The sequence below is a fragment of the Hyperolius riggenbachi genome, chromosome 6 (genome assembly GCF_040937935.1).
Source record: "Hyperolius riggenbachi isolate aHypRig1 chromosome 6, aHypRig1.pri, whole genome shotgun sequence".
NCBI lineage: Eukaryota > Metazoa > Chordata > Amphibia > Anura > Hyperoliidae > Hyperolius > Hyperolius riggenbachi.
Window position 1 is genome coordinate 101579385 of NC_090651.1, and position 24153 is coordinate 101603537.

General features: G+C 45.8%; 1 protein-coding gene across 2 annotated transcripts in view; it reads left to right on the plus strand.

Annotated features, from left to right (window-relative positions):
* LOC137521026 (uncharacterized) overlaps positions 1-8572 on the plus strand; it is a 299753-nt gene extending 291181 nt beyond the window's left edge. Inside the window, exons 15-16 of one of the 2 annotated variants that reach the window (XM_068239741.1) lie at positions 6647-6850; positions 8385-8572. In XM_068239741.1, coding sequence (XP_068095842.1) covers positions 6647-6667 — 21 coding nt within the window. In that variant the 3' untranslated portion in view covers positions 6668-6850; positions 8385-8572. Of the gene's footprint in view, positions 1-6646; positions 6851-8384 lie in introns of those variants that run through there. The other variant, XM_068239745.1, reaches the window with a different exon arrangement.
* The last annotated feature ends 15581 nt before the right edge of the window (positions 8573-24153 follow it).

Sequence of the window (24153 nt, forward strand, 5' to 3'; positions counted from 1 at the left end):
AAAAAAATGTACTAACTTCATAAAAAATAATTTAATTAAAAGCCTTTTATTCTTTTCTGTATTATTGCATAGCTTTTCACTTACCACCAATGATGGTGTACTGTTCTATTAAAATCCAGCATTGTACCTGAGCACCAAAAGAGGAGGAGAAGGTGGGGCCCTTTTGCAGTACATAATTGTGGCAGGGTGAAGATGAGGCAGATTAATTCCTGACGCGATGCGCCGGAAGCATCACACCTGGACCAAAACAACAGTGCATTACCAGGCAACATTCACGGCGGCGTGTGTTGAGCAGAAGTCATGTAAGTCAATGGCGACGCGCATATTTCAAAAAATCTTGGACTTGATTCACAAAACGGTGCTAACTGTTAGCACGGCTGTTAGCACGGCTTTTCGTGCGTTTTAGCGCATCTTCGCACGAAACACGTGTTTCGTGCGAAAACCGGTTATCGCGTGCATAAATTCGCATTCACGCATTAACGCAATTTTTGTGCGCGTTAACATTCGTGCGATAACACGAATTTAACGTTACCGCACAAAAAATTCACGTTAAAGCGGAATATAACCCTGCATTTCAATTTTGCTCTAAAACATTATTTACAGTATATTATATGCAACCAGCATTTTTTTTTTTACTAGACCAGCATTGGAAGGGTTACACAGGGCTTTAAAGTTCCTTTAGATTTCTGCAGACGCATCCGAAGCTGCAATAGATACATTTTGTTTACATAATGTATCTAAGTGTTTATTGTGACTCATCTCTCTCACTGAGAAGGAGCTTGGAGGACAGCCAAAGAGTGTGTAACTGTTTATCAATAGATACATGTAACTAAATAGAATGTATCTATCTGAACTTCTGCATATCTCTCCAGGACCTTTAGGGCCCGTTTCCACTATAGCGTTGCGAAATCGCCGGCAAATCACCGCAGGAAAATCGCATGCGGGTGCGATTCCGCATGCGTTTTTTGCCGCGGTTTCGCATGCAATTTCGCATAGGTCAGGCTGTATGCGAATGTAACCATGTCACTGCCTGTGTAAATTAACATTAATACCTATACGAAATCGCATGCGAAATCGCGGCAAAAAACGCATGGGGAAAACGCATGCGATTCGCCTGCATTCCTCACGCAGGCGAATTCTGAGGGCCCTACCCTGCAGATTTTTTCTGCACAGAAAAACGTGCGAGGAAACGCACAAGTGGAAACAGTCCCATCCACTTGTACTGACTGTGCGAATCCGCATGCGGGCAACGCATGCGGATTCGCGATAGTGGAAACGGGCCCTTAAACCTCTGTGTTTAACTCTTTCAATGCTGGTCTAGTAAAAAAAAAAATGCTTTTTGCATATAATATGCTGTAAATAATATTTTAGAGCAAAGTTGAAATGCAGGGTTATATTCCGCTTTAATACGCGAACACGAATTTTTGCATGCAATAACCGTTATCACGCAAAGTTTAGCGCAAAGCACTTTTCACAGCGTGCTAACTGCACTGTTTTGTGAGTCAAGCCTCTTATGTTCGTGTTGTGGTGCGCATGCCCGGAAGTGTATTTTTTCAGTTCACTTACATGCAATTCTTATTGCGGCCACAGGAAGTGAGCGCTAGAGAGCCTCACTTAAAGTTTGGCTTGCAGCCAGAAGTGAGATTACCGCACATTGCCGCGGTAATCTCCAAAGCCTATTTTTAACGTTGAGGTGCGATGCAATCATCTGATCGCACCGCACCAATAAGGCTGGTTGCTGGTGTCTCGGAGTTTTGTATATCTTACCCTGAATATGCACCTTATTTTTATTCCCTTTGTCCTCCACAGCCCAATTAAAATCATATTTTTTTTCTCCAGCCTAACGACAAGATAAAACCGCCCATTTGTGCCCTGAACCCTTTCCGAAGTCAGTATTGGCCCAGTTACTTTTAGCACGCTTTCACACTGGGCCGGTGCGGTGCAGTATTTTTACCGCTCCCTACTGCAGGGCAATGAAAGCCTATGGGGACTTTCATACCGACGCGGTATGGTATGGCGCGATGCGATGGAAGTGACATTTTCACCGCATCCCCGATGCTAGGCCAAATCTACATTATCGTGCTGTTCTCCGGTGATCTGCGGCCGGCCGGAAGTGTATAGCGACACGTGTGTGAAAACCCGCCGCAAGTTTTACAAGTCGCGCAGGCGCCGAATCGTATTTTTAGCAATATGCTTCCGTGCACTTGATTGCTTTGGCCACAGGAAGTGAGCGTCACTTCCTGCTTGGCTGGCTGCCAGGCGGAGATTACCGCGTACTAACAGCCTGTTTTTGCTGGTGTGGTGCTGTCCCCCGATTTGCTAACGCTTATCTGTAGTCTGAAACCAGCCTCAGGCAACCGTTCCACAGATGGCAGAACTGCTTGTTTGCTGAGAAAATCAGACAACCGGCTGGCACATGCCCGAAGATTGTCACCCGCAGGAATAGGAACTCAATCCTTCGGGTTACAATTTGAGTGCCTTACTGGCATGTTCTGTTTCTATGGACAGGAGATGGATGGATAATGGAGCATCTTTAAGCATGATTGGTGAGGAGGGTAATAAAGGAAACGGGCATTGGTCAGGCGTTGCTTGAAGAATACACATTATGCTATTAGCTTAAAGGCAACCGAGCACCCCAATTTTTTTTAACCTTCTAATTGAGTGTGCCATGGGGGAGCGGGAGAGTATCATTACCTACCTATGGGGTGCTTCTCCTCTGGTCCTTCTCTTAGTATAGGACGCGTCATATCTATGGACCGGTCACAGCAGCTGCATTTTCTAACTTCCCAGCAGTATTGTGCATGAGTGCCCGCTGCAATGCATGCCAGAACATGTAGTCCATGGATGCGAGTACAGCACTGCATTGCTAGGAAGTTGGAAACTACGACTGCTGCGACCGGTCCATGGAGAAGATGACGCATCCCAGAGGGGGACCAGAGGTGCAGTACCCCGTAGGTAATTAACGATACACACACACACACACTCTCTCTCTCGTAGTGTTCTCTCTGTCTCTCGTAGTGCTCTCTCTCTCTCTCTCTCTCGTGGTGCTGCTGTAATATTTCTAGTGTAGATACCAGTAAAATGTACAGGCGCTGTCTGCACACATGAATTTCACCAGCAGATAGTGAATGTGCCTCAAGGAGAGAAAAATTACGAGTTAACCCCCCCCTGGCGGTCTATTTTTTTTTGTGTTTTTTTTTTTTTTTTAAATCATGTAGCCAGCCTAGGGCTCGCTACATGATAGCCGCTGTGCAGCGGCATCCCCCTACCCTCTTCGATCGCCTCCGGCGATCAGGAAATCACGTTCAAAGAACGGGATTTACTGGAGGGCTTCCTCCGTCCCCATGGCGACGGGGCGGGATGACGTCACCGAATCCCGATCCACCCCTTAGCGCTGCCTGGCACTGATTGGCCAGGCAGCGCACGGGGTCGGGGGGGAACGCGGCACGGCGGATAGCGGCGGCGATCGTTATGCACACGCAGCTAGCAAAGTGCTAGCTGCGTGTAGCAAAAAAAAAAAATATGTAAATCGGCCCAGCAGGATCTGAGCGGCACTCTCCAGCGGCTTAACCCGTGTCACACACGGGGTTACCGCCAAGGAGGTTAATAGGCTAGGTGAGATCATTCGCAGTGGCGTAACTACCACTCGTGGGTCCCCCAGTGAAACTTTGATATGGCCCCCCAAATGACCACACCCCAAATATGACCATCATGATCTTAACCCCCCATAACAAGTGTAGCCACAAAAACACCTGATGTGAAGTATAGCCTTGTGTATGGGAAGAAGGAAAAGTTAGTAGTTGGGGTCCCCAAAGTTCTGGGCTCCCCTGCGATCCCAGGGGTTGCTCGCCTCTAGTTACGCCTCTGCTCTAACCCTCTCATCTGCTGGTTTCTGTAAGAAGCATTGTGGAATGCCTATATTTGATATCATAGCTGACCGTTGACCTGAGCGACCCGAGTGGTCGCTCAGGGCGCCGCCTTCCAAGGGGGCACCTAGAGCTGGCTATTTAACTGAGGGAGGGCACCTACTCCTGGCTACATATACTGAGGGCACCAACACCTGGCTACCTATTGTGGAGGTACTGAGTGATGCCTGGCTACCTATTAGGGGAGACCTATACCTGACTTCCTATACTGGGGGCACCTATGCTTGGCTACCGATATTGCGAGCACCTACACATGAGATCCTATACTGGGGGGCACCTATACCTTGCTACCTACCAAAACTGAGTCTGAGGGCGTTTTTTTTTTTAAAAAAAAATTTTTTTTGGGGGGGGGGGGGCGCACTGTGGCTATAACACGTGGTGAAAATTGTCAGTGTTTTGCTATCATTCCAAATGGGGGGGGGGGAGGGGAGCCTAACTGTCCCACTGTTTTTATTAATATTCTTGAAAGTTTCTAGCCTTCATTTTTAAGTGTATTCAGGATAATGCACTCTTTCCATCCATTTAGTGGCTATTAGTATTTTCCTATTACACATATGTGATGTGTCATGGAGATATGAGCATTTGGTGTGATGTGTCACGACTTCAAAAAGGTAACTCAGGAGAAAAGGTGAATTACATATGGGTCTGTGTGTGTGGGTACGTGCGAAGCGGATGAAGGGGGGCACCAAAATCAGGTTTCGCTCAGGGCGCTGTGAAACCTAGGGCCGGCCGTTTGATATGCACACAGAAACAGTCAGAAGTAATAAAGCTGAAAATGTTTGCTGTTAATCCAATATACTGAGAGGCAAACTAAAAACATTGATTTTTTCTTATCAAAAGAAGAATTGCCTTTTAAAGTGGAATTAACTGAAGACTAGTGCGCTTTCCCTTTAAGCCCTATACATCCAGCCTATGTGATTCTGAATGCTGTTATTTAGTTATTGCAATTTATGCACTGCGCATTGACTTTTTGGCACTGGCTTCTCCCAGGGTTTACATCCTACTAATGAGGTGACGTCTTTTCCGGCTGCTCCATTAAAGCCGGACTTACAGCAGAGATTGCCAAAAAGCATCCAGCTTAATTTTGTGCTGACACAAGCTGCTTAAGCGTGACATTTTGCTGTTTGCGTCGATGGCGGGATGGCTGGAAGCCGCGCAACAGATGACCTTTCTGCTTCATCTCCAAGGCCCTGCAAGTATCACTTGTGGTTTCTTCTGCTCAGCACTGAGCACAGCAGCCGCATAATCTCTCTCCTACCTCGCAGACTCCACTCCTCCAGAATCCTGATTAATAGCAGGACTAAGATATTATTCTGTTATTCAGCTCTGATGAGCAACACAGATGTCTGGTAGGACTTAAAGAAAACCTGAACTGAAAATTAAAAGTCAAAATAAGCATACATAAGTCATACTTACCTTCCATATAGTCTACTCCTCAGTGTCTTTCTCCTGTCCTGCGTCCTGTTTGTTCACTGTGATCAAGGGAATTTTCCGTCCTCCATTTTGAAAATGGCCATTACCCCATATCAGCTTTCTGGTCAGCACACAGTTAAACTGTAACATCGCCCACTTGAGCCATAGGGAAACATGGACATTACCTGGTACATCAGTTTTCCTCTCAGCTATAACTGACAGCAACTGATATTTTACTGACAGCAACTGATATATCTCAGATCTGACAAAATATTGTCAGAACTGAAAGGGGTTACTGTCAGAAGAAAATGGTGAGCTTCTGAGAGGAACTGATGGAAAGGTAACTATGTAATGTTCATTTGAAGTTACCTCATGTGTTTATTTTAAATATTTTTGCTCAGTACAGGTTCTCTTTAAAGTGTATATGAAGGGGGAAAAAGTGCCCAATTTGGATACTCCATAGGCTTCCTACGTTGCCCTCCTCCTCGCCATTCCAGCGCTGGGACCCCGCTCCCCCCCCCCTCCCCAGATGAACTGTAGTGAAAAATTACAGAAAAATAAAAGAGCTTTTTCTTACAATATTCATTTACAGATTATTTAGTCAGTGTTTGTCCGTTGTAAACTCTTTCCTCTCTCTGTATTGTATGTTTGCTAAGAAATAAATTAATTTAAAGGATGAGAATAAAGTTTAGAGTCAATTTGAATAATTTTTCATGAGACAAATACATATATGGTATTTACTATATATTTACACAGATCTGTACATCAGTCCTGAAAGAGGAACAAATGAGGAAAAAAGGATTTGGTTCCCTGAGGGACCGACCCTCCGAAAAAGGGACAGTTGGGGGCTATGCTTAAATCTTCCCTATTCTCCCTTAATTGACCAATCAGTAACCCTTACTCCTCTCCCTTTCCTATGCTACTCATCTAACTCCTGCTATCCCTCACAACCCCCCCCCCACACACACACACACACATACACACACACACACACACACTAACCTTAACACCATCCCTAAGACCACAAGGACCCATTATGTTAGACCGTTCTGAAACCCTGCGGGTTCTTCCAGGACTTCTCTCATTGTCAAATTTGTCATAGTCCTGTGAAACCTGCCACTTTTGATAAATATGTACTCCAGCTAATATCCACTTGCAAAAATCTTGTACTGTAATGTCACAGCCAGCCCTGCATGTCCACATGGCGGCCTTTTCAAGCTTCTTACTGTCATCCCGATGTAACTTCTGTGATATTTTCAAATATTAAACCAATTACTCTTCACAAACTTTGTCCATCTCTCTTTCAGTCCTGCAGGATCACACGTTGATCTTGGACCTCCGATCTTCTCAGCGCACTACACATCACCTGCTCATGTTATCTGTGCTCCCCCTCTGCTAGGAGAAACCCGCCACACAGCTGTTTAATTGCGGCTACAAACTCCGAGGGGAATTGTTGCCTTAGAAGCTGAAGAACCTTTGATGATCTCGCAAAGGGCCCTGATTGGCTGAAGGTATGTTTAGCTCCGTCTCCATGGAGAAAATGTATGATTCAAAGCCTGTGACTATGCAGTCTGTACTGAGATTCCCCAGCCATATGCAGATGTGATTAAGTGTGCCCCTTTCTGTGGGTCTAAACCCTTTTAGCACCAATATTGCTATATGACTTCCATGAATCAGTCAGTTTGGCCTAAAACTTGACAGAGCGGATTATTCCAATATACTAATGAGGAAGAAGAAAAGCATACAGGTCATTTACATTCACATACAAGCTCTTCTATTACATAAAGCTGTCCTCCATTTAAAGGACAAATATTGCAAAAAAGTCTAAACTTTAAAATACATAAATATAAATTAACACTTCTCCCAGAGTACAATTAACTACTGTATATAATACTTTTTTTCCCCTATGTAGCTATCACTTAGAGTAGATAGTAAGTTCAAAATCTGTCAGGAGACAGGAGAAAGGCGCTATACAAATACTGCAATTATTATTATTTTACATTTTACAATGTTTTGCTATAGTGGTCCTTTAATACTTTTCACTCAACTTCAGTTATATTTAAACTATTACAGGCACTCTTTGTCCCATCAGGAAAGTCAAAAAAGTCAGAAAGGGCGGACAAATAGTTCAAACAATCAGTAGAAACTGACTAGCCCTTGTGTCCAGGTAGAACAGTTTACATCCAGAGTGTTATAACACCCAGTTATAAGCGGAAAGTTGACCAAGATGTATTGCTTCAGTGTTATGTCAACAAGCTATTTGTATGTATTTATTTAGCTGCCTGGTTAGTGTTTAGTTAGGAACAGTTCAAGCCACAATGGGGCCCTAGGCCAAAATTACCCTTTGGGGCCTCCCTGACCCCGCCCCCACTCCCGAAACATATTCACCCCACTGGCCCCTGATTCGACTGTTGCCCTCTCCCCAGATCTCAGCCCTCAACTTTACTGTACTCCTTAGTGCCTCTGCACCATTTTTGTTAGCATAGTGCTGCTCCAGGCCATGGACTCTCATCTTCATCCTTGCAGGGCCGCCTCTTCTCAGTGACCCGGCACATGTTATTGCGTAATAACCTGAGACGGTTCATGGAGAAGAGGCAGTGAGCGGGAATGAAGACAGAGAGAATGGATGGAGCAGCACAACGGGAAAGTTGAACTGCTATGTTGACAAAACTGCAGGGGCCATGGAGAGCACAAATCAAGGAGAGACCTTGGGGAGCCCAGGAGAAACTGTGGGCCATGGGCCAATTGCCTCCTTTGCCTTTATAGCAGCACCGGCCCTGAGTTTAATACATAATCTAAAAAAAAAAAAACAGATGTGAGCTTCTGTGAAAGAAGGATGGTTGGCCGGTGGTGATGCTGGGTAAGGTTATACCCTAATACAGAGGAGGACCATTTCTCCTGAGTATTATTTATCCCTAAAGGAAATTCCGGATGCAGCCTGGTAAATGGCACTAGACATCATCATTTTCTGTTATTGTAGGAAATTGAAAACACACAGATCTGTTTCCTGTGCACTCTCACTCTCCTTTACCATTTTCTAAACAGACGCTTCTTGGTCCTTGGAGAAGAGTCTCATCCGTTTCTTGGCCTAGTGCTGTCAGAGGCCGCACTCTCCATTCATAAATGTGTCACCAGCTGGCGGTAAGTCCTGAAGAGAGCGCTGTGCCTTCTGTGGCCCTAAACAACCTGGTTCCGGCTAACAATCATTCATAAAAGGGTTTTTCAAATTAAAATGCCCTGTTTACAAGAAAAGGATATGCTGTAAGGAGCTGAGTACGGAATTACTATTTATGGAGCACTGCCGTCTTCCAAAGCGCTTTACAGGATGTACAAGATATTGGGGTTGATTCACAAAGCTTACTTATTTTTCACCTTAACTGTAAGGAGAGCTAATGCATGAGATAAATAAGTAAGGAGAGATCATTCATGAGATAAACAGATAAGAGATAAATACAGGGAATCCCAGTAATATAATGAGTTATGCTACTAGAGCGACCCACAGTTCCGGAGTAGCGTGACCATTGCTACGGCAATGCATGTTACTAACGAGCATTACCATTAGTAATGTTTGTTACCCTAGCAATGGTCACACTACTTGAGTACTGAGGGTCATGCTAACAGTGTAACTCACAGTACTTACTGGCAGATTTAAGGGTAATATTGCTGTGCGCTGTCTGTGCAAGGTAATATTACCGTAGATATGTGCATAAAGTCCCAGGAGGGATAAATAATGAGTTAAGTCAAAGGAGAGATAAATTGTGAGTTAATATGTAAGGAGAGATAATTCAACAGAAAAGCTTTGTGAATCAGCCCCATATTCTTTTCACTAACTGTTCCCCAGAAGAGTTCACAATCTAATGCCTACCATAGTCATATGTCCGTCATTTAAGCTTCCTGGACGTAGCTTCCAGGAGGCCATGTGCGCGCCCGCGCGCTCCCGGCGGCCAATCACGTGTGTGCACGTGCGCTCCCGGCTGCGGCTCGTTAGCCCAGGAATCAATCAATCGGGACATGGTGCCCGATGATTGAGTCCTCTCCCCTGCAGAAAAAGCGACTGCTTCTCTCGGAAACCTCGCTTTTTCCCCCTACGTCCCTCTAAGCGTACATGTTATGCTTAGAGTGACATCATGTAAACAAACTCATGGCTGCCATCTTGTGGCCAAAAAGTAAAACTACATCTAAATGTAAAAAAAAAAATACACATATATTTACATTAAAAAAATACTATTTACATCCCACCCTCCCAAAAATACCCACATAAAATGTTTACTTAAAAAAAAAATAAAAAAATTACAATAATAATAAAAAAAATGTAAATATTTACCTAAGGGTCTAAACTTTTTAAATATCAATGTAAAGATGAAATATTTCTATTTTTTTTTATTAATTATAAGCTTTTAAATAGTGATGGATGCAAAACGGAAAAAATGCACTTTTAATTCCAAATAAAGTATTGTCGCCATACATTGTGATAGGGACATAATTTAAACGGTGTAATAACCGGGACAAATGGGCAAATGCAATATGTGGGTTTTAATTATGGAGGCATGTATTATTTTACAACTATAATGGGCGAAAACTGAGAAATAATGAATTTTTTCCGTTTTTTTCTTATTCTTCTTGTTAAAATGCATTTACAGTAAAGTGGCTCTTACCAAAATGTACCCCCCAAAGGAAACCTAATTGGTAGTGGAAAAAACAAGATATAGATCAGTTCATTGTGATAAGTAGTGATAAAGTTATAGGCTAATGAATGGGAGGTGAACATTGCTCGGATGCATAAAGTGAAAACGACTGAAGGCTGAAGTGGTTAAGGAAAATTTGGGGATGTCAATTTATGTATCTGTGTTCTTTGGGGATATGGGAGGTAACCTGCGCAAACATGGGGAAAACATACAAACTCTATGGCCTGGTGCACACCAAAAACCGCTAGCAGATCCGCAAAATGCTAGCAGATTTTGAAACGCTTTTTCTTCTTTTTCTGTAGCGTTTCAGCTAGCATTTTGCGGTTTTGTGAAGCGTTTTTGGTGTAGTAGATTTCATGTATTGTTACAGTAAAGCTGTTACTGAACAGCTACTGTAACAAAAAACGCCTCGCAAACCGCTCTGAAGTGCCGTTTTTCAGAGCGGTTTGCGTTTTTCCTATACTTAACATTGAGGCAGAAACGCATCCGCAATCCAAAATCTGCAGCAGCCCGGGAGTATGCGTTTCTGCAAAACGCCTCCCGCTCTGGTGTGCACCAGCCCATTGAAATACATTACCCTAGCGGATCGCAAACCGCAGCAGAACCGCTCCTCTGGTGTGCACTAGGCCTAAGAGCCTGATCCAATTCACTTTTTTCCTTGGTGATATTTCTACACCTTGTCATAAAATGCCTTTTAAGCCACCCACCAGAAAACAAGAAAATAATTTTTATAGTACTTTTTCTTCGACTTTTTGGGTACTTTTTCAATTTCACAATGTTGAAAAGCTATTTTTAAAGAGACTCTGAAGCGAGAATAAATCTCGCTTCAGAGCTCATACTTAGCAGGGGCATGTGTGCCCCTGCTAAACCGCCGCTATCACGCCGCTAAACGGGGGTCCCTTCACCCCCAAACCCACCCCCGCAAGACTTGGTCGTAGTCTTGGTCGTAAATCTTGTCTTTCTGGAGGCAGGGCTAACGGCTGCAGCCCTGCCTCCAGTCGCGTCTATCAGACGCGCATCACCGCCTCTCCCCTGCCCCTCTCAGTGAAGGAAGACTGAGAGGGGCGGGGGAGAGGCGGAGATACGCAGAGCCGGGACAAGGTCCTCCAGCACCCAAGGCTGAGACACCAAAGTGTGCCCCTCCATCCCTGCCACTCCAGCCGTCACACACTGATTGCTATTAAACTAAGAGGCGCCACAGGGCCCTCAACCTCCCCAACACCTTAATATCTAGTTATCTGGCTTGCAGTCACTGCAATGTATCCCCTTTTCTTATTTATTTCTGCTTTAAACACAATTAGGAATGACAGCTGAATGAATTCTGCGCCCCCTCCTACACTGCGCCCTGAGGCTGGAGCCTCTCCAGCCTATGCCTCGGCCCGGCCCTGGAGATACGCGTCTGACAGACGCGTGTGGGGCAGGGCTGAGGCGGTTAGCCCTGCCCCAATGCGGAAGCGCTCCCCCGCTTTACAGAGGGGATTTGGGGGTGAAGGGACCCCCGTTTAGCCGCGGGATAGCGGCGTTTTAGCAGGGGCACACATGCCCCTGCTATCTAGGAGGTCTGAAGCAAGATTTATTCTCGCTTCAGACTCTCTTTAACCCTCTGGGGGATACAATTATATCGCCCAGGAGGTGGCGCAGCACTATTTTTTTTTAAATTTTTTGTTTTTTAAATCATGTAGCGAGCCCAGGGCTCGCTACAAGATAGCCGCAGCGCAGCGGCATCCCCCCACCCAATCCGATCGCCTTCGGCGATCAGAGTAAGCAGGAAATACCGTTCAGAACGGGATTTCCTGCTGGGCTTCCCCGGTCGCCATGGCGACGGGGCGGGATGACGTCACCGACGTCTTGGACGTCGTGACGTCAGAGGGAGTCCCGATCCACCCCTCAGCGCTGCCTGGCCTGATTGGCCAGGCTGCGCAAGGGGTCGGGGAGGGGGGGGGCTGCGCGGCACGGCGAATCAGCGGCGAGCGGCGGCGATCGGAAGTTACACGCAGCTAGCAAAGTGCTAGCTGCGTGTAACGAAAAAAAAAATTATGCAAATCGGCCCACCAGGGCCTGAGAAATCCTCCTGCGCGATATACCCCGAGCTCAGCTCGGGATTATCGCTCAGGAGGTTAAAGAGTATATGAAAATTATGTCTTAGGAAGAAAAACTCAGAAGAAAAAGTTAATTGCATATGGGCCTATCTTGGTCCAGATTTAAACTGCCCAATGCTGCAAGGCGGGAGTGCTACCCACTACGCTACTTACCTGCATTTGTTTGGTTTCTATGGTGAAATTCTTAGTGTATTTTGGAGTGGGTGATATTGAAGACCAGTTTAGCCCTCCCTACTGCCAAGCAGCCCCAATGTAAGTGGTAAAGCAAGAAATAGGGAATCTAGAGGTTGCAACTGTAGCAAGAAAGCCTGAACATGGAACTAGCACTTGCGAAATCTATCCATGAGTATGCACTCAACTGATTACTCTTCATCCTATAAGGCCACAAGTAGAAGGTATTGATAATTCAGAGGCGCTTTTACTTTTCCTTGTGAAACGCACTGTTTTAGGACAAATAAAGTATTCTTTTAATTGAATCTTGGCTGCTTTATTAGAGGTAAGTACTGTTCATTTTCCAACCTTTTTCAGTTATTTTAGACCTCCCCCAAACCCCTCTCCTGGACGCCTCCTCCTTTTGCTTTTTTCAGCATTGATTATCTTACATCTAAACTAGTACTGTTTAGCTAAGACAGTTTTTGACAGCAACCAAAAAGAGAGGCCGAGCGGGTAATGAACAATTCCTTACGAGGATGAAGTTTCAGTAGAGAATCTGGAGAGCTACCCTGTGAGACCAGCAATGGATATACATACAGTCCACCGGAGCAACATGAGAAATGGCAGAAAAAGCAGAGAGAAGGAGGAACTTTGCAACCGACTTACTCGTGGAGCTGGATGTCAGTAGACACTAGAGCAGGCATGGGCAAACTTGGCCCTCCAGCTGTTAGGGAACTACAAATCTCACAATGCATTTGCCTTTATGAGTCATGACTGTGGCTGTCAGACTCCTGCAATGCATTGTGGGACTTGTAGTTCCTCAACAGCTGGAGGGCCAAGTTTGCCCATGCCTGCACTAGAGTGATCTGGATTACACACAAACATGGGCGTAGGGCCTGGGGTCGCAGCAGTCGCCTTCGCGACCGGGCCCGGCTCCTGAAGAGGCGGGGGAGGGGCCCGGGGGGCCCATACCCGTTTCCAGGCCCGTGCTGCCTGTGCCGCTCGCTGCCCTGTTGGTGTGCGCTGTAATGGAGGGGAGGAGCCGGAGCCGCGGGAAGGGAAGCCCGACCTCTCCCTCCCTTCCTCTCCCCGGGCTCCCCCCTCGAAATTCTGAGTGAGCGTGCAGGGTAGCGGCGCTATACTAAACTACTCACCTCCGTCTCAGGTTCCAATCGTCGCTGGTCTCCTCCCTCTCCGCATAGATGCTGATACACACGCTGCGTACACGCTGACGCAGCAGCGTGTGTATCAGCATCTATGCGGAGCGGGAGGAGACCAGCGACGATTGGAACCTGGGACGGAGGTGAGTAGTTTAGTATAGCGCCGCTACCCTGCACGCTCACTCAGAATTTCGAGGGGGGAGCCCGGGGAGAGGAAGGGAGGGAGAGGTCGGGCTTCCCTCCCCGCGGCTGAGGCTCCCCCCTCCATTATTGGGGTGGGGGCACCTACCTAACCTGACCTAACCTGGCGGGCAGCTACCTATCCTGGGGGGCACCTACCTATTCTATCCTGGGGGGCAGCTACCTAACCTATCGTGGGGGGCAGCTACCTAACCTATCGTGGGGGGCAGCTACCTAACCTATCCTGGGGGGCAGCTACCTAACCTATCGTGGGGGGCAGCTACCTAACCTATCGTGGGGGGCAGCTACCTAACCTATCGTGGGGGGCAGCTACCTAACCTATCCTGGGGGGCAGCTACCTAATCTAACCTATCCTGGGGGGCAGCTACCTAATCTAATCTATCCTGGGGGGCAGCTACCTAATCTAACCTATCCTGGGGGGCAGCTACCTAATCTAACCTATCCTGGGGGGCAGCTACCTTATCTAACCTATACTGGGGGCAGCTACCTAATCTAACCTATACTGGGGGGCAGCTACCTAATCTAACCAATACTGGGGGGCAGCTACCTAATCTAACTATATACTGGGGGCAGCTACCTAATCTAACCTATACTGGGGGGCAGCTACCTAATCTAACCTATACTGGGGGGCAGCTATCTAATCTAACCTTTACTGGAGGGCAGCTACCTAATCTAACCTATACTGGGGGGCACCTACCTATCTAACCTATACTGGGGGGCACCTACCTATCTAACCTATACTGGAGGGCAGCTACCTATCTAACCTATACTGGGGGGCAGCTACCTATCTAACCTATACTGGGGGCACTTACTTATCTAACCTGTATTGGGGGCACCTACCTACCTAGTTAGCCTATACAGGTGGCAACTATACTGGCTACCTATATTGGAGGCACCTACCTAACTAACCTATACTGGGGGCATCTACCTATCTAACCTATGATGGGGGCAACTATTCTGGCTACCTATATTAGAGGCACCCACCTAGCTAACCTGTACTGGGGGCACCTACCCATCTAACTTATACCGGGGGTGCCTGCCTATCTTACCTATACTGGGGGCAACTATACTAGCTACCTATGCTGGAGGCACCTACCTGGCTAACCTATACCGGGGGCAACTATACTGGCTTACCTATGCCTGGCTACCTATACTGAAGGGACCTATAGCTGGCTATAGGGATTTGTGTGCGTCGAGTGTTGCTGGGAGGGGGGCCCACATCCAGATTCCGCATCAGGGCCCAGAGGTTTGTAGCTACGCCACTGACTATCACTAACAGTGACGGGATCTCCAGACTCTCTGCTCATCTGCAAATGTCAGCGAGGTGCTGGGATATCCGTCCACAGCAGTGGAAAACATGGGGATTTCTATGTATGTAGGTCTTCTGGCATTGTACTGTGTATCATCGTTTGTCCGCGACACAGTGCAAAATGAGGACTTTACGTATCTGCACAGGTAGGTCCATCTCAAACAACTTTGCTTCCATTATCATGTTTTATTAGCTTATAGTTGGAATAATGCAATGCTGTCCACAAGACAAGAACATTTGCTGTCCACAGAACCTTTATATCATGCTTTCCTCCTGGCGTACTGAAAGTGCAAGAGCTTCAGCCACTAGGGTGCGCTCTATAGGCAGTAGTTGTGTTAGGGCGTCTTGCCCTAGGTCCCCTCACTGAATAGGTGCTGGCTTACTGAACAGGAAGAACAGAGATTCGAACCCTGGTCTCAGGGCCGGATTTACCATAAGGCACTATAGGCAAGTGCCCATAGGCGCCTGATGATGGAAAGATGGCTTACTCCCCTCCTCTAGTGCCTCTCTCTTTTCCTATGCGTGAGTCCCAAGAGGAGCGTAAATGTGAGGTTACTCTCCCAGACTGAACCCGACTGAGCAAGTTACAGGGGCTGATTGTGGCTGAACGGCAGACCGCTGGAGCACGGCGTGGGACACAGGTGTCTTTATGCAGCAGGAGGAAGCCGCGGATGAGTATCAAATCTTCTTTTAGCCACAGCTCTGGTACACTTTAACCAGTATACTATCCAACCACTGTCCAGATAGGACAGTGGCTGTACTAAACAAAATCTGTATAGCTTCCTTATGACTGATATGTTTTTCTCTCCACTGGTTACTTGCAAAATGGATTGCTCTGCAAGCTTCTAAAGTCCCCTGTAACATGGACCCCAGGTGATCTGATCAGCTTCCTCATGATGTAGTCCAAAATAGTGGCAAGGCTGGATAGGTGGAAACAGGAAATTTGAACACCATAGATGCCGCAAAAGTTTAAGCATCCTATAGGTGCCCATGTTAATAGCGGCTGCAAATTGAAATTTGGGTGCCACTATACAAACTGCAGTTACAAATAGTGGGCACAAGCCCCGGGGCCCACTAGCCCCGGGGCCCACTAGTTTATCAAGCGCTTATGCTGTCTAAATTTCTGGTGCTCCACTCAGTCTAATAGAAACAGCGTTGTTACGGCTGAGGACTATGATAACAGGGGCGTAGCAATAGGGGGTGCAGAGGTAGCGACCGCATCGGGGCCCTTGGGCCAGAGGGGCCCCGAAGGGCCTTTCCTCAACTACAGTATCACCTCTTTATTGGTCCTGTGCTCATAATAATCACTTCTATAAATACTTTGAATAGTGGTAATCATTAACAAACTGTTCCCCATCCCCTTCTTGCACCTCTGACACTGTAGTTGCCATTGGCAGGTTTTGGTGCGCCGTATCAATTGTTATGTATAGAGTGCTTGGGGGGCCCCATTGTAAAACTTGCATCGGGGCCCACAGCTCCTTAGCTACGCCACTGCACACAAATGAGTGCTGCAAACAATGGCCCTCGTTCAATTCATTTTTTCTCAAAAGTTTTCTCTTTGGAGATAATGTTTCACCTTCTGACCAAATAACTTTTCAGCATTTTGCAACTGAAAAAGTACCAGGGGCATCACAATAGCCACTGCAAGGGATGAATCCGCAGGGGGGGCCCTTAGGGGGAGAAGCTTGAGGAGGGGCCCGCCCGCAGCTCTGGGGCCTTCCAGGGCTATTTTAGGGGTAGGAAGGGACGCAGTGCAGGAAGGGGGTGCAGCAGGCAGAAACAGCAGCGTGGAGGGGGGCCAGCTAACATCAGCGCTCCCCCCCTCCAGCAACAACAGCTGGGCGGCCCCATCCAAAGTTTTGCAGGGGGGCCTAGTGATTTCTAGTTACGCCCCTGAAAAGTACCAAAAAGTAAGTGAGAAAGTACTGTCACAATTATTATGATTATATTCTTGCTTGCTGGTAGCTTAAAGTGGTATGAAACTCATAATTTCTTCTTTGCGCCAAAAAAGTATTTATATAATAAAACATTCTAGCATAAAAAATTGTTAACAGAACGCTAAAAGCGAAAGCTTCACTGAAGATCCTGCTGTATCCGAAGAGTATACTCACATTGTAGAACCAGAGAGAGATGAGAAGTGATCACTGGATACATTATAATATATAAATACATCAGCTATGCAGTAAAATGCAATGGAAACTTCCAGAGTAGAGAAACTGTACTTGTAATTTGTTAATGGACAATAAGACTTGTACAAAAAAGCACATATGATAACTGTAAGCATAATAAAAAGTAGGTAAACACATATTTATTGAATATTATTAATCCCTCTTTAAAGTGAACCTCCGGACTAAAAATCGACCCAGCAGCACTGAAAAGGCTTGGTGTTTCTTTAACAGTTTCACAGCATCAGAACTTTGTTTCTCTTATACAAGCCTCATTTTTAGCTGCACAGAAGAAAACTGCCCGGGCTTTTTTCCCCTGATGCTGTGCAAAGCATGATGGGATTTCTGATGTTGTTGTTCTCTTTCTGCTGTTTTGGTGCAATTTTTTTTTTTTACATTTTGAATTTGACATTTGAAGCCTAGCGTGTGCAGCTGGGAGGGCTAATCAGGACACAGGACAGTTGGAACTATGTCTCCTGCTCCTTGTCACCTCCTTTTAACCAAAAAGATGGCAGCCCCCCTGAATCACAAACATTTGCTTGCTCTTTTAAAACAGGGTGGGTGTAACGATCGTGTCAGCAACACAGATATTTCTGATTATTGGTGATCTGCAGTATCACCAATAATACAGATGCTATACCTGATTATATGGTGATCTGCAGAATCACCAATAATACTAGTATAGCCTGACACATAACAACCAGTGGAGGATCGTGTTTAAGTGTAACAGTAATTCAGATGAGGGAGCCTACCCGAGGAGCGGGTGACTCAGCCTGCAGCTGCTGCTCACCTAATGGCGGGGTGAGTCAGACAGTACTGCAGGCAAGAGGGCTAATGTGGATAATACAATAATGCTGGATGACTGATCACTTGTAGAGCAAGTGATTCAGAGTGTACTGCAGCCCGGTAGTGTTTGGTGCACAGCATAAGGAGAGAACCACAGTAGAGCTGAACATAGGCTCTCTAGAAGAACAGATAGAGCTGACTGTTTAGCAGCCTAGGAGTAGTTGATACAATTGGTGCTGAAGCCCGGTGTGATTCAGGCATTACTGCAGCCTAAGCTTGAGTGACACAGACAGTACTGCAGCCTAGCAAGTGACACAGATAGTACTGCAGCCTAATGGCGAGTGACACAGATAGTACTGCAGCCTAGGATACCTGAAGAGCAGGCACCCTGACTAGAAAGCAATATCCTACACCTAGGAGATTGGTGCAGGAAACTGATTTCCCTCACTGGTGGCAGGGCCCACCAGTGCGGGTAGAGTGGTCAGACAGGCAGAGTTTGGCAACGAGCGGACAGACAAAGTACAGAATCGGAAGACTGATTCAACATCAGGGACAGGCTGGGTCGGCAACGTGAATCAGATGGACTGAGGTACAGAATCGACAAACGGAAGAATAGTCAGAGGAAGCAATAGGTCATAACAAATAAACAATGCACTAGTACTTTAAAGCTATCAACAGAATCTAGCTAAGTGTGAATTCCCAGCTCCGGCTGGTTCTAACACACGTTGGGAACTGACTGGGGTCTGAGAGCTAACACAATATAGCATACGCAACAGCAGACGCGGAGCTACTGACAGGCCTGCTCTATATATACCCAGCAAGCTCCACAGCGCCGCCCCAAACCCTCAGCCAATCCAGATGCCCGCTGGAGTCAGCTGAACGCAGGATCAGCTGACCCCCCTCTTAGCTGCATAAAGGACCTGTCGCTCTGCTTGCGCGCACGCGCGCGTTGCCCTTAACCTGTGAGCAATGGAAGGACCAGGCATAACTTGAGCGTTTAACCGCGCGGCAGAGGCCCCTGGCTGACCCGCGGAGATAGCCGCCATGCCGCTAGTCTCTGCGGCGGCATCTCCGCTATTCTTTACAATGGGTAAGAGATTATATTACCTATTCTAATTAACATAACTAATGTAACTTGATGACAGTATGTTTGTTCATGCTGAAGTTCCTCTTTAAGCATTTAATTAATAAGGGGTGAAAATATCACCTAGGAGAAAACTTAAAAAAGTGAACCTAAACCGAATCGAAAATAAAGCGTTTCACTTACTTGGGGCTTCTAGCAGCCCCCTCGCAGCCGTCCTGTGCCCGCATAGGTCCTCAACAATCTTCCTCCGTGCCTCGATGCGGATTAGTTTCCTTTTCTGCCGACTGCCAGTCAGCGGGCCACTGCGCCTGCACAACCCTGGCCACACGCATCCTTGAACGGGAGAGCATCCTGCGCAGGAGCAGTACAAGAAAACCTCATACTGCACTTGCGCACAACGCTTTCACCAACATGAATGCATATGAGGACTTGCAGTCAGCAGATTATCAGACTAATGTGCGGCGGGGGAATGGAGGATGGTAGAGGACCGGCGTGGGTACACGATGGCTCCGGGGGGCTGCTAGAAGCCCCAGGTAAGTGAAACGCTTTATCTATAAGAGAAAAAGTGAATTGAATGAGAGTCTATTTGTGGGAAATGCCATTATACAAGGATCAAACTATACAACGATAAAAAAGTTGCCCTGATTGACAAGGATTACTGCAAATTACTAACTTTATATGTAAAATCACCCCTTCTTGAAAATGTGCAGTGGAAACATATCCGAAATGGTGTGAAATACATATTAGGCAGTCCCGCTTGTGGAAGTAGAGTAATATATTGTCCTACAGTTATTCTAAGATTGCAGGTTTTATATTTTATGTGTTGAAACATTTGTTCTGCAGAGTCGTGGGGTTTATCTCCACACCCAGCAATCTAGACCTCAGAGCTTCAGCCCACCTGTACGTCTCTCTGATTATCTAACATCACCTACATTACCGACTGCAGAGAATTCTCGCTACAGACGGGGATTTCTCCTTGGATCAAAGTGCGGCTTGTTTCAAAACCTTTCCTATTTAATTACGGCGGCACCGATAGCGCTGCGGTCTACCTCCAGCCCCGAACATCTTTGTTCATTGAAGTCCAGCTGTGCTTGTACATTATGTAGCGATAAAGCAGAGAATACCAGATGGCAGGTGGATAAAACAAGTGTAATGTTTTACCTTTTCATACTTTGCATAGATAAAATTTAATTTGGTCTCTGATTTGCAGCTTCGCTGCCTTGCTGGACAGTTGAAGGATAAGAGGAGGAGCTAAAGGTAAAAAAACAAAAACAAAGTAGTCCCCCTACTCCCTCCATCCACACTTCTTATAATTGAACACAATACTGTAGTGAGAGGTATATGGAGGCTGCCATATTTATTTCCTTTTAAACAATGCCGGTTTTCTGACAGTCCTGATGATCTTTCTGGCTTCAGTAGTGTCTGAATGACACATTTGAAACAAGCATGAAGTTAATGTGGTCAAACTATAGTAGTTAGAGCACATGATTTACAAACTCATTCTGGGTCTGGACTTATGAGCCCAAATAAATAAAAAAAAGTTAAGTACCTGCCTGAAATTTGAATGCACGGAGGACGCCATCCGCGCCCTCCGTGCAGTTCCGCCGGGTTCCCGCAGTTAAATCGTACCCCCCGGGCCACTCCCGACCCCACAGCCCGGGTTGGGCTCTCCTGCCTCTAGCAAAATGGCCGCCTGAGCTGTTTCCACGCTACAGGAAACAGCCTGTAGCGTGGATCGGGGGGAGGCCCTAGAGCTGCACAGCCGCATTCGCGTCTGTGCAGACTGCGCAACTGCGGCCATCTTAGGCGGCCATTTTGCTAGAGGCAGGAGAGCCCGACCCGGGCTGTGGGGTCGGGAGTGGCCCGGGGGTACGATTTAACTGCGGGGACCCGGCGAAACTGCACAGAGGGCGCAGATGGCGTCCTCCGTGCATTCAAATTTCAGGAAGGTATTTAACTTTTTTTTTATTTGGGCTCGTAAGTCCTTTAAAGAGAAACTCCGACCAAGAATTTAACTTTATCCCAATCAGTAGCTGATACCCCCTTTTACATGAGAAATCTATTCCTTTTCACAAACAGACCATCAGGGGGCGCTGTATGACTGATATTGTGGTGAAACCCCTCCCACAAGCAACTCTGAGGACCGTGGTACTCCTGGCAGTTTCCTGTCTGTGAACCTTGTTGCATTGTGGGAAATAGCTGTTTACAGCAGTTTCCAACTGCCAAAAAAGCATGTAGCAGCTACATCACCTGCCAGCAGTAAAAATGTCCCCATGTGATAAATGTCAGAATGTAAATCAGGGATTTAAAATATTTTACAATGAGCAAACACTGACTAAATCCATTTATACATAATTATTGTAAAAATTAAGCACTTTTTTTATTACATTATTTTTACTGGAGTTCCTCTTTAAAGGGGCACTATTATTAAATACTTTACCCCTTCCCGACCGCCTAATGCCGTTAGGCGTCGGGAAGGTGGCAGCCCCAGGACCGCCTAATGCCGAAAGTCAAAATACACAAATCTGAATTAATTACTAACCACACTATAATGACCCTATACAAAACCTAAAAAATAACTTTTATTGATTTGGATAAAAACTAATGTCCATTTTTCATAAATACACAAAAACCTAGTTGGGCTAGTTAATGTATAAATTTGTATTGATTGGTATTGCAGAATATTGTTGTGATTTGCAAAATTCCAATCCACCCAATACTAGGCACTAAGTCTGAATATGCTGAGTTACTTCATATATAGAAAAAAAACCCCACCAAAAAGCAACATGTTTCGGCTCCTTTAAAAGAGAGCCGTCGTCAGGGCTAACAATACTAAAGTGCTAAGGGTGCAAGGTGCATAGTAGAAGATATACACAGCTATTTACAAATGAAAATTCATGAAAAACAAAAAACGGGAGCTGTGCTCCCTAGCAAAGTCAGCAATCAAATGAGGCTGTTAACAGCCTTCCTTATATACCTGGAGGGATAGGCGGGGTCTAATCAGTCATACCTCACCTCCATAAGGCCACCTCCTATTGGTCGCATTGACTGCCATTCACAAATTCTCCATAGTCATTGGTTCGATTCCCTTTCGTATTTGCCACCATGTATTGACAAAAGGGTTTTTTTTAGAGCCCTCATTGCTCAGAAGCGGCATGATCCATGTATTCTAAGCTCATCTTTTGAACACAGATGCCAAAAATCGCCTAAACATCCTCCTAAGTTAAAAACCGCCGGACTTACCACCGTTTCCATAGACTAGCATTGGGAAGCCGTCATTGGTCAAAGAGGAGCACGTGACATGACGTCACATGTCCTCCGTGTACTCGTCTCTCCGTGTCGGCGCTGTGTGTCTGTCACACGCTCCCCTATTGGACCAGGGGTAACATGTGACTTGTCTCACCCGCAGCCTATCAAAACTCCTATGTAAGCGGCGTCATGCCGCTATAAATCTATGCGAGAAACACGGGGAAGTGGAGGGGGCGTGGCATTGCTCAACGTGAGGAATACGGTTGTCTTGGCAACGACCCAGCTATATTGCTGATTTCTGTATTCTCCGCTTATATTGGCATCTCGCAGAGGTTGTATTGTCACTTAATAAGCTGAATGTCACTCAGTACACTGGCGCTTAATCAGTGCATAGAGGGGATAAATGCAACAGTTGTAAATAGGTTTAAAAGCTCCACTTCTGATGGAGAAAACACAATATATGTCCAAAAGTATGTGAACATTTGGTAAGTATTACACACACAGTTAACCATCAGATTAATAAAGAGATATATAGCTTGTATAAATTTATATGGAAACCTAAATTACTGCATCCCCAATAATTCTTCAGATCAAGTATGAAGAATGAATAACGATGTCCCATAGACGTATATAATAATAGGGGATGGCATACTCTGGTAAGTATATAAACACAGCTGGGAACACGACCAGCATTATGCTACCATATTAAGATGTTAAACACAAGAATCAGTATACATTATAATATATGTTTTCTAAACTTTTATTCGAACATTCCAAAATCCTTATGTTTTTAGAGATATCCCTGTGTCGAAATTCACTACAGTGACAATTCAGAGGCCAATTACTGAACGAAAAAAAGGGCCATCAAGTAGCAACCTACGATATCCAGACGGAAGATGCGTCATATACCCATATGTGTACAGCGGGGAAGAATAACCTAGTCACTTCTTAGTTCAAATAAACGGGGTATATGTAAACCCCTCATTCAGGCCCTTGGGGCTCATGGTTCCCAGGCGATAGATCCACTTTGCCTCCAATTGGCGTAACTTTAGATCCAAATTGCCCCCTCTGGGGCCCATTTTCCACTGTTGTATAACATAGAATTTTAAACATCTATCATCTCCCCCATGTACCTCCCTAAAATGTCTCGATACTGGGGTATCTTTTGGATTCCTAATATTACCCAGGTGTTCCAAAATCCTCTGCTTTACTTGTCTCGTTGTTTCCCCTATATACAAAAGGGGGCATGGACACTCAATACCATATATCACACCCTCTGTTTCACAGTTAAAAAAATCCAATAATTGGTATGGTCTCCCATCCTTTGGAGCTGTAAATTCCTTGCATGTTTTTACATTAATACAGGCCTTGCAGCGTCCACATTTATACATGCCTTTCAATGGTCTTTCAAGCCATGTTTTCTTTATTGGTTTATTTATTACTGGTAGGAAGGAGTGGACCAACTGGTCCCCAATATTCCTACCTCTCCTATATGTAAACATTGGGGTGTTTGGGAGTATTTCCTTTAACTGGGCATCCAATTCAAGAATGGTCCAGTGTTTCTTCACAATCTTCCTAATTTCCTCTGAGTCCTGGGAGAAAGTACTCACAATTCGCATCTTACCAGCCTGTGCATCTCCCTGTCTTTCTTTTGGTATAAGGAGAGCCTCCCTTGGAATACCTTTCACTTGATTACATGCTTCATCAATTACATGAATTGGATACCCTCTTTCTCTAAACCTACTTTTTAGGGTCCTACATTCACGATTAAAGTCTACTTCGTTAGAGCAGTTTCTTCTTGCTCTCATATATTGCCCTTTCGGGATACCCTTTTTCAAAGGAACTGGATGGTGACTCTCCCAAGCAAGTAGTGAGTTAGTGGATGTGGGCTTTCGATAAATTTTTGTTTCCAAACCATCATTT